Source organism: Echiichthys vipera (assembly GCF_963691815.1).
Source record: "Echiichthys vipera genome assembly, chromosome: 8".
In the NCBI taxonomy this organism is placed as follows: Eukaryota; Metazoa; Chordata; class Actinopteri; order Perciformes; family Trachinidae; genus Echiichthys; species Echiichthys vipera.
The window spans coordinates 14001472-14012380 of record NC_139833.1 but is presented as its reverse complement, the minus strand read 5'-3'; the positions used below and the strand labels follow the sequence as shown (position 1 = coordinate 14012380).

Below are 10909 nucleotides of genomic sequence, written 5' to 3'. Positions count from 1 at the left end.
TAATAAAGTACAACTGACATTGTATTGTTTGAAGTGTTTGAAGGTCATATTTATTCTTTCCAGGGAGAAATTCCTTTGTTTTAATGTGTTACAAAATAAGGCAAAAGAAAAAATAAATAAATATAGCATAATCAACAATGACAGGTGTGGAAACTGAACCTGAACTCTCCAGGTTTTTACAGTGCAATAATATAGCTAGTCATGGATTGATTGAACAGTGCACAAACACTCAACATTTACTGCTCAAGTCACTATGAGATGTGTTTGTTTGTGTGTGTGTGTGTGTGTGTGTGTGTGTGTGTGTATGTGTGTGTGTGTGTGTGTGTGTGTGTTTGTGTGTATTTGTGAATGTGAAGTCCATGACAGGATGTCCTTCTCTCCTGCCTGAACGGTTTCCTCCCTGGAACATTTGGGTTTGCAGAGTGGACATCTTTGTGCAGAAGGGGTGTTCACTTCTTCTTCTCTGGCTTGTCATTGTACTCCAGGAAGAAGTCGTTACATGCCACAGTAAGAGCTCCGACCAGTATGATGAACTCGGTGAAATCTACCTCACCATCGTTGTTGGAATCCAGGTCTCCCATTACCTTATCCACTGCCTCCTTATCCTGGGCATTCTGCATGTGTGAAGAAAACAGACATTAAGGATCTATTTTATACGCATTGAACTGTGCAACTTGTATTCCTGAGTATCTCCTTACCCCCAGGTAACTGCCGAGCTCTGTGGTAAGCATCTCTTTGAGCTCAGCCCTGCTCAGCGTATATTTGTCCCCCTCGTTCCCAGAGTACTTATGGAAGGTCTGGATCATGAGCTGCATGGCGTTCTCCAGGGTGGAGGCATTCTCTGAGTTGGGCAAAGACATTCTGAAGACAAATAAAATAAGAGAAAGGGTGAGAGGAGGACAAAGCAATGGCAGTCCATGTCAGTGCCTGCAAACTCTCTGGAGCTTGGAGGACAAGCCTGCCCTAAATCAATACACGTTAAAGTCTCTCTCGGTTGCGCTATTTCACACATAAATGCATGTACACTCACACTCTTTCTGTCCTTTTTCTCTCAGACACGCTGCCAGACAGATCGATGCATGGAAAACTTAATCACTGGCTACAATACTATCACTGAGATGGCTAAAAACTGACAGGAGAGGTATTTGGCATAGTTAGAGACCCTGGAGTCAAGTTTGCTCTGTTTCCTCATCAGGAGTGTTTCCTCCATGCCCGTTGTCCGGATAAGATTCTGCTACAGATTAAAGTGATCCTCTATCTGTTTGTTGCTTTGCTCCAGCAAGAGGACCCGCAGGAGTCAGGAGGACACAGCAGCCGGACATGTGAGCCAGCTGATAAGAGTGAAACTCTAAGCTGGTAAAACAGACCGACCAGTGGAAGAGACACCAGGACAACGCAGAGGCAACCTGATCTGGCTTTTACTTTAGCTCCACCGGATGGCAGAAAACACCGGAGACAGGTGTAAGTCTTTGCCTTTCTTCAACCTACATCACCTCTGAACTGTGAAGACTTTTCCTAACTGTCAATCACATCTTACATTGGTCTATCCTCCTGGACACTATGTTCCACATTCTCTTGAAGCTCAGTGGCATAGCAAATATTTATTAGAAAGGTATTTTTGGAAAGCTCTGCTCAAGAATAATTAAGGTTCCATAAGTTAAAAAGACAGTGAAAAAACAGAAAGTTCTTCCTGTCTTTGTTGCTGATGTACTTTTAACAGGCAGCAGTCCACTCACAGACAGCGTTGTGCATTGGCTGAAGCCCTAAAAATCTACTTGTACTAAAAGTACAAACAGTAAAAAACACACAAAAAAACAACCTCAGAGAAAAAAACAGAGACCCAGCTGTCCCAGTGGGAGTCTGTCCTCTACATTACCTCTTACCTGAGTGGAGGACGAGTGATGGCGTGCTGGTCAGGTGCAGAGAGAAGGCAAGGGTGGCTGATGAGGAGGATGAGGAGGATGAGTAGGACAACGTCTTAAATACATCCCTCACTCCACCCAGCACACTTATCCCTTCCTCCCCTCTCTCTCCCTCCCTCCCTCCTTCCACCTGTTGCTCCTCTCCTCCTTCTCTGTTTACGCATCAGACACCTGCTATCATCTAAATGGACACACAAAAGATCCACCTGCCCCCACCCCCACCCCATCATAGATGGCATGTCGACAAATAACACTAATGTGACAACAGCATTAGGTAAATTGAAGTACCCATAATGTGACCACAAGCCACACCACAAATATATATATATATACTTTAAATGTGCTCTCAGATGTCAGTCTGCATGGAAATTAAAATACCAAGTATACATAGTTGCTTTGAGACATTGGATATACATACTTTGATTATCAGCAGTTCAGCACAAGTCAAGGTTTTCAGCAGCAAAGAATGTTGAGGTATGTGTAGATGTAGGATGTTTACCAGAGGAAGAGGGGGAAGAGGGGGGTCATGCCTGATACAGTATCCGAAGGATTAGTGTAGCACCAATGAATGGAACCATCACACCTGGCAGCCATGCAGAGAAATCCCCAAACAAAGACTTTGCAAAAACACGCACAAAGGAAAAAATGCTAATACAAGGATGCGCACACACCTCAGGCTCCAAAACACACCACATGCAAGCGGTGCAATGGATTTAATGAGAGCCAATGGATGAAACATATATGATCGTGCACTCTTGAATGAATGATCTCAGAGATCATACTTGTGAAAGCAAACAACGTCAACATTAATGCACAAACAGTGCAATGATCATGAAAGGTATGTTTTATGTGTGGTCCTGCAGAGCATCCTCTTGTTTGTGTGTCGTCACTGTAGTATATTGTGTCAGTGAGTGGGGTAGCACGGTGTATGTGCCATTCGTATGCACCATATGTGTGTATGTATAGTGTTGCAGAGTGGAGGGTGGTGCACAATAGGAAGCGTATACTGTATGTTGGTATCTGGTTGCAATAGTTGATGCATCTAAAGGCTGCTGAGTCTGACTAGTCAGGGATATCACAGCTATATTTAGCAAGTGTTGCTGGTAGCTATGGAAGAGGCAGATCATTGCAGTGGTACCTGAGCGGCAATGTCAAATCATATCAAGGAAAACACAAAACACATAAAGTATTTTGTTAGGTTTCCTAGCAGAATTTTGATTTTATTGTGGAAGTTAATGCATCAGCAAGTAGACACTTCAAAGGTACCATGTTTTTTTTATTATAAATCAGGACAAGGTGCTGTATTAATACTGTAAGGGTATCATTGCAATGACAGCACAGAGATGCTGAGAGTGTAGATGTGGAAGACTTGGAAACACTAACCCATCAGAGCAGACGGGACTTTTTGTAGGTTAAGGAGACAGGCGCTAAAACAGAGAGTTTCAGCCAGAGGGTGAATAGAGGTATATTCAGACAGGCAGTATGATAAAATAATGTTTTGAACATTAAAGCACGTAAACATGTTCTGGTAGAAACCCAATATACATGTATGCACCTGAAATTGGCATAATATGTGAGCTTGAATGCAAATGCAACTTAACAAATATGGAACGCCAATTAAAAACTACAGACAATATAGATTTATTATATAAAGCTTTTATTTTGAAAATACAGTATGCATCTTCTGTATAATTGGTATAATAAAAGACACTCCCCGCTTAGAGTCCTTCAATGTGTCCTTGACAGTGGAAATCATTATGGTGACTGAAAAAAAGGCTGACCTGGACAGACATTAAGAGCATTACAAAACTGGTTGATCGACTGAATGGAAATGATTATGGGCTGTTATGGAAAAAAATATTGTTTAACACATGGGGAAGTGAGAAAAGATACTTGCAAAAATAAAAAAGGCTGTTAATTTGCTGATCAACCAAACACTGCTGCTTCACAAGCATCTATGATGCATCTGCACTGGATCCAGTCTTGCTCTGACTGAGGGAATTGGCCAGGTAGCCAATCAGAGTGAGGTATTCCTGGAAGCTGACCTTTCCATCGTTGTTCTCATCCAGTCCTTGCTGCATCTCCTTGACAGCAGATGAGCAGGATGTATCCTGAACACAAAGGGATAGAAATGAATGAATGTTATTAAAAAACAACAACATTTTAATAACCAGATGGATAGTTTGTGTGTAGTGAAGGAAAATGGAGAGAAAACAGCAAAAGGTGATGTAGTTCTTTACCTGCATGAGTCCGCCAAGTTGTTTCTTTACCAGTTTCTGGAAGCCGCCCCCATCTAGGTTCTCCTTTCCCCTGGAAGAACTAAGAAACGTGGTCACCACCGTCTTAATGGCTGACTCCATATCTAAAGAGAGAGAGAGAGTGAAAGACAAGGACAAAAAGAGATGGATTCAGCGTAGGAAGTGGCAAGGAGAGATATGGCCATATCTTAGACACTCAGACATCATGCCGTTGGGTACAGTTTCCATGAATTTGATCACACTTGGGTGGATCAAAGGCTTATTTTAGTTACTGACTAGATCATTGCTCAAGAGAATACATCGTAAACTTGAAATCCTTGTGCAAAGCTGACAGATCAAGATTAGGGATTTATAATTAACTCTGTGCAATCATATTATATATTATAATGTATTCAAATCAAGTTATATTACCACGGTTCATTTATTTTGCATGTGTGCAAATTAAGTCATAAATGTGCAGTTCTGAAGATGAGACATATGCAATTATTTGGTGTTAGATGGATCTTGAAATTGTATGGGAATTGGATATGTTCAGATACACCCCCTGCTCTGAACGTAAACATGTGAGAAAGGTGAGACACACCAGTGATGTCAGCATTCAAGAAGGAGGAGAAGGAGCGAGGGGGGACAGAGCCTAGAAGCTCTCTGAGGTAAACAGAGTAAGAGAGGGAGTGATGGAAGGTTGAAGAAGAGGGGAGTCTCTGAGGTAAACACAATGGGAGCTGTGATCTCTGACGGTGGACATCTGATCCTCAGAAGCCAGCGTGAGGCCACGGGTTCAGATTACTGCCTGCTGCCTGTCTGCTTCAGCACAGCTCCTCCTCACACACTCACACTACTGTTCTCAAGCATGAACTGAAAAACATCACGGCGCAGCAACAGATTAAACAGGCCTGAAGCATCCAATGAGTCATGTGAAGCTAAATCAAGCAGTTGAAAGTTTTGGTCCTTTCCACTTACTGCTTATTGGACCTTGCAGGAAGCACATAAACTAGAAATTGAAAAAACTTTTTTCTTAATAAATACTGTATAAAAACAAAAGCTACGTCCCAGTTCCATACTACATGCTAATGCTGCACAATTTTGATTATGTCTTACACTCATAAACTTAATTTCGGAGTGTGCTATTGATGGACACTATAGGCCTTTTCACAGGAGACATGTACTGTATGTCACAGTAGGAGAAGTACTGGACTAAATAACAAAGTGAATGATGGCTGAGTTCCATTTAGCTGCTTCAGTTTCAGGTACCTTGAACTGTGCATGCTGGCTCACTTTCACACTGTCATGGCTCACTGGGACACTTGAATAGGGCAGAACCATTGTTAATGTCATTAGTAACACCTGAACTTTTCCTACTATGACCACACATTGTATAAAGGTAGTGAACGTAAGCCATTGTCCTATCAATGGCACTTCCTAAAGCTAAACGCTAAAGAAGGAAACTTTGATGATTTCCAACCAGCTGACACAAGTCATCTGGAGGACAGGTCAGTTGGAAGACGAATACACCCAAAAACCAAAGATTTAAAAGGTACCCACACTCTAAAGCATTTCCCTGCTTTATTGTCATGAACATAATGCTGTATTGATGAAGACTTGAAACTAGTGATTGAGACCATAAACTTATTAGAGTTGGTTTCATGAGAAGTTCACTTCTTTTTGCAACCAGTAAAGTAGCCTCCTGCTAGCCATTAGAAAGAATGCAGGTTTAAGGCACTTCCACATTGGCTTCACTTTTCAGGTCAGAAGTCTACAGTTTGTCCTTTCTTTTTTTTTTACTTTACTCTACTTTTCTTTGACTATGGTAAGTAAACATATATAACTGCTGTGAAAATGGACTGTTGTCTTCTTATGCAATGCATAGAAGAAATAGAAAAACTACTAACAGCTGCAACACATTTAATATATAAATATACATTTTGGTTGGTTTTGGAAGAAATCTTTCTGTTTTTTTCCTTGTGAAGTGGAAAAGTGACCAAATGAAGTACATATATCAAACCAGGTTTCATTTGAGTGTGCTGTTGATGTACACTATTCTCCAACAATGTACTGCACAAATGAAACAGAGGAGCTGCTGTTGCTAACCATAGACTGTTTATAAAATGGACGTAGCATACCTGTCGGGGTCCATTCTCTCAACTTGATCCAATCATCCTCTCCTACAGGAGTCGCCAACTTGTTAGACTTTGACTGTGCCTAATTTCCTCCTACCAAAAAAGGGCATACATGTGACGTTGGAGGAGGGAGATACGTCCGTCTGGCTGACGTATACCTTCGAGGAGAAGTGAGGGCCAGCGGCTAGCTGTCACTAAAGAGGCTGCGCCCCTAATTATTCATAAACTTTAACCTAAAAAAATAAAATAAAAACGAGCCTGGTAAGATAAAATTCACCCCCCTCGGTTTTGTTATGGAGATATGACCGAAGCATACAGACTAGAATGTTTTTTTTTGTACCAGGCCTTAAACAGGTTTAATGATGCTGTGAAAACAGCCTGTTTAACATGGGAGCAATGAGAAATTGCTCTAACCTGCAAACTACTCCTAGTGGACACTCAGAGAACTGCAGTTTTTGGCACTTCCTTATTGGATCAACGAGGAAGTCGCTGTTGTGGGGGCTTGGTGCTAACAGCTGTGGTTCAAGTGGCTTTCAAAAAACAACCATGTATATTAGGTATACTTGTATATTTGTTTGTATACTGTGTGTAAATAGTATGTAGTGTTGAATCATTGCATGATTTACTTTTGGTACAAAGTAAGCTGACTTCTTGTATAGAAAACTGCAAAAACATTACAACAATTAGTATTTAGTATGTTATTGGTATGTATGTCAATAAGAAAGCAGTTTTTTTCTGCATAATAACAGCACAAACTACATGACTATGTATTGTTTATTTTGTCATATGGAACTAGCGCTGGAACTGATGAGGCCAGTACATTGGCAACCTAATGTACCCAGACATAATTCAGCCAGTGGAACGGTCTCTCTAGGTTTCTGCTCCCATTTAGCTTTCTGTTGTATTAACAAACAACATTTCCAAGGCAACTGCTCACAGAAAATAAAATGGGCCTGAATAAAAAGCTGCAGATACTCGAGTAGAGTTGATAAGTATCGCAACAGTGTGGTGCGAGGCCTTGCTGGGGGATTTATCAGAAACTACCAGGAGGCAACAACGGCCGCGGGTTAGCTGCCTGTGGTGATGGTGTTGGAGTAACCGTAGAAGCCGGCAAATCTTCCATCTGACACAGATGTCACACCTCAATGCTCACACTATGCCACCACACTGGCCTACACAGAATGGATGAAACACACACGCCGACATACATATCTGAAGAAGCGCAACACTAATTAGGACTTCTGTTGCATTAACCTAATTACTGGGTGAGTGAGAGCAGGCACCCAAACCCTGGATTCTGTTTCATGTTTCCCTGTCATGCCAGCAGACACGCACACAAAAGTGGACACACAACTCTATCCTACATACAAGTGAGCATCTGTCATCAGCATGCTATTCATAATTATTTAATAGGTTACTATAATTGTCCCAATCCTAACACCCTCTAACAAGACAAATAGCGGTACAGGAGCAGGGCAGACTGGGGCTGGTGTGTGTGCGTGTTTGTATCTGTGCGGTCCATATATCAAAATGCCTGACAGCTACAGCCCACCATCCATTAGCATCTCTTCAGAGCGTAATGAGATGAATGTGAAACCAAGTCAGCTTTCGGTGAGAACCGGAGACATCGAGGCCACAGAATTACAAATGGGTAGAAAGGAACATGAAGTGGGGGGTTGTCTGATAAGAGCAAGAAGTGGCCTGGTGTGCTGAGAACAAATGAAGCTCTCCTACAGCGTCTCGGCACATGTTCCCAGTTCAGGTTTAGAGCCTGCAGATTATCATGACTCAAGTGTAATGAATGCTTGTAAGACACCCAGTGCATTGTTTTTATTTGCGTTGTGGTCCTGGAATTTTTCACCACACACATTAGTTCAGTGGTTCCCAACCTTGTGACCAAACTGACTATGTTGTGATGGGATTGCACCAGCCACATCAGAAAGCAAAATCAGACCAGGGGCGGAAAAGAGAGGGAGACCTGCCCTACTTTCTACCCCACCACCTACTTCCGTCACCCTTTCTGGCACCACACCTATCTTCGTTCTCAGCCTTCATTTTGATCTGAACTCCACACCTGCGAAGTTTTGTGACTGCACCTCGCACAGTTGTGAAGCTATTGTGGGGGCAAAATCTGACCGCATACAGACAGAAATGAAACATAAACAAGTGGCAAAAAGACTCAAATCCTCTTTTGTGACACAAGGTTGAAACAATAGCTGCATCCCTGTTGCAGCTGGTAATAAAGCAACATCGTATGACCTTTTGTCTCCAGTTGTATGTCAATGGATTATAACAAAGTTAAGAGTGATATCTACCCTTCTGTGAATATTTTCAAGGCCTAAAGTTGTAAAACTACCCAGTAATTCTTAAATCTAAAAAAAGGTTTGGGCTTAGAGGATCTGAAAAAGTTAATACAAAGGTATGTTCTTTTACTTCCCTACTTTTCCACAGATTGTAAACTACTGCACTCAGTGGTTTTGAATTTGTTAGTTAAATATTTCATGTTAATTTGGTATAATAACAATGAGGGATATCTCTGGCAGAATTCAAAACAATAATTTAACCCATTGTCTGTATAGCTTATTTTGGCATACTTTGTTTTGTTTTACACTGTTTGCTCGGACCACACCCATCTTAAACTCAACCTTCATTTTGATATCAACTACACACCTGTAAAATTTTGTGACTGCATCTTGCACAACACCTGACCACAGACAGAAATATAAACACCTGGCAAAGTATTCAATTCCTCCTCTGTGGTAGATCCCTCTAAAATAGGTTTCTCAGGACCTCATTTTGCCATGATGACACACACACACACATGTTAACAATGAAAAGTGTATCATACCATACTGTAGTGTGTATAATCCTCAGTGTCTATATGTTATAATTGGCTCCTGAAGCCACTGCAGATGTAAAAGCCCTCAGTTGAGATGTACAGTATCATAGTGTATGTGCACAGCGGTCTACCTCCCACATAAAGCAAATGAGGCATGATTGACGTGCATACGGTGGTGAGTGAGAGTTTAGTCAGAGCTGGTTTTAAGGCACGACAAGTACAAACCAGTTAGCAGGTCAGTCAGGTAGGGCCACCCAACCCGACAGTCGCCTCACTACCCCTGGGTGAGGCTGCCAGAAAGTCTATCTTTCATATCTCACTGTAGGTTATTTTTATTTATTCATTTTACCAGGGCACACATTATAGGTATGCCTCGCTGCCACCTGATTGCTCATGAGTTCATGAGCTCATGAGCATTGATAAATCCTAGTGATCAGCTCCACCCTGATCTTGTTGTTCGTTCCTAACTGACTCACTTCCTCCATCATCGCCCAGGTCGCTATTTCTTCTTCTGCGCGTTATTACCTACGCCAGGTCGAAGCTAACTGAGTGTCGCTATACCGGAGTCTTATCATATTGTTAATAATTCAGACTGATAGGAGCCAATTCTGACCGTCGGTTCAATAATCACAGTATGAGGGTCTCGGCACAAATGGCAAAACTCGCCAGCGCCGTGCGTAAAAAGAGATGTGATGCCAGGGGCTTGCCCTCGTCCCACATTTACATTTAGCCCTAACTAATCCTGACAATTTGTAGAGCGGACCCGAGGCAAGACTGAAACACAGCAAATAAATAAGTAAACGTGAGTCCAGGCTCAGGTTTCTGTGGAAGTGTAAAGGGATTGGGATTAGATTACCAAGAAGGAGAACCTGATCCCTGTGGCCACCAAGTTGGGTAGGGACATTAGAGACGCTCGCTAATTATACAAAATGTATGACACAGCGGAGGAAATTAGCTCAAATGATCTTTTTTTGCGAAGATAGCAGAAAAAAATGAAGTACAGAAAGACACAGCAGAAAAGTAGTAATCAGAAGAAAGCAAACTCACCGTTGGGAGAGGAACACGAAAAAAGGAAGAAACGATTTCTGCCACTGCGCTCCTACTTTCTCACAGATTCTCCTCTTCAGTCCTGCTCTAGATTAAGCAGCAACACATATCTTTTCCGTGATTTAACTTCTCACTGCAGCCAACTTTTTTTCATTGTCATAGGGCGTGTGCCTGGGAGTGAAGGAATGTGGAAAGAGGCGCAGCTTGAGCAACACCGCAGTTTTTTTGAAACCAACATTTTTGTAACAAACAATCCCGTTGTTTAAGAAAACAGACTTTATAATGTGGTTTAATAATGATTCAAGGTTTTTTTTTCAAATATGTCTCTCATACTTGCACATTGGCAACTCTTTTTCTGGCACACATACTCTCAACGTGTAGTAACAAGCGCGTGCTCACGTCTAAGTGCGCGTGTGTTCAAAGCTCTCCCAACATACAGATGTACCCAAGCCACACCCTGAAAATTGACTCAGTTGTGCAAAGAATGGAAAGATAGTGTGTTCTGTAGAAAGGAAACTTTAGAACAAACTGTCAAATGAAGGTCTGAGCCACGAGAAACATGTTTCTTACATTTTGTTTATATTTTATTTCCAGCCTTCGGCTCTGCAAGCAACACATCTCTGTTTGTGTCTGGGAGGGAGATGGTTAACATCATGTGAATCGTTTTCCAATAATAAGACGAGTCAATACTGCTCACACACACACACACACACTCACACACACACA

General features: G+C 41.8%; 2 protein-coding genes across 2 annotated transcripts; both read right to left on the bottom strand.

The window, feature by feature from the left end:
- Window positions 1-200: 200 nt before the first annotated feature.
- Window positions 201-956, bottom strand: s100t (S100 calcium binding protein T). Its single transcript, XM_083918003.1, has 2 exons — window positions 699-956; window positions 201-614 (listed from the first exon to the last, which is right to left on the bottom strand). Exons 1-2 carry the CDS (start codon window positions 858-860, stop codon window positions 450-452), a joined length of 327 nt encoding a protein of 108 aa, XP_083774129.1. The 5' UTR covers window positions 861-956; the 3' UTR covers window positions 201-449.
- Window positions 957-3560: 2604 nt separating this feature from the next.
- Window positions 3561-10341, bottom strand: LOC310950419 (protein S100-A13). Its single transcript, XM_083918223.1, has 3 exons — window positions 10184-10341; window positions 4163-4284; window positions 3561-4033 (listed from the first exon to the last, which is right to left on the bottom strand). Exons 2-3 carry the CDS (start codon window positions 4280-4282, stop codon window positions 3878-3880), a joined length of 276 nt encoding a protein of 91 aa, XP_083774349.1. The 5' UTR covers window positions 4283-4284; window positions 10184-10341; the 3' UTR covers window positions 3561-3877.
- Between the last annotated feature and the right edge of the window lie 568 nt (window positions 10342-10909).

Coding starts and splice junctions, on each gene's coding strand:
- s100t (XM_083918003.1), bottom strand. CDS start 860: ATGTCTTTGCCCAACTCAGAGAATGCCTCCACCCTGGAGAACGCCATG. Junction 615..698: donor AGCTCGGCAGTTACCTGGGG/GTAAGGAGATAC, acceptor TCACACATGCAG/AATGCCCAGGATAAGGAGGC.
- LOC310950419 (XM_083918223.1), bottom strand. CDS start 4,282: ATGGAGTCAGCCATTAAGACGGTGGTGACCACGTTTCTTAGTTCTTCC. Junction 4,034..4,162: donor AACTTGGCGGACTCATGCAG/GTAAAGAACTAC, acceptor CTTTGTGTTCAG/GATACATCCTGCTCATCTGC.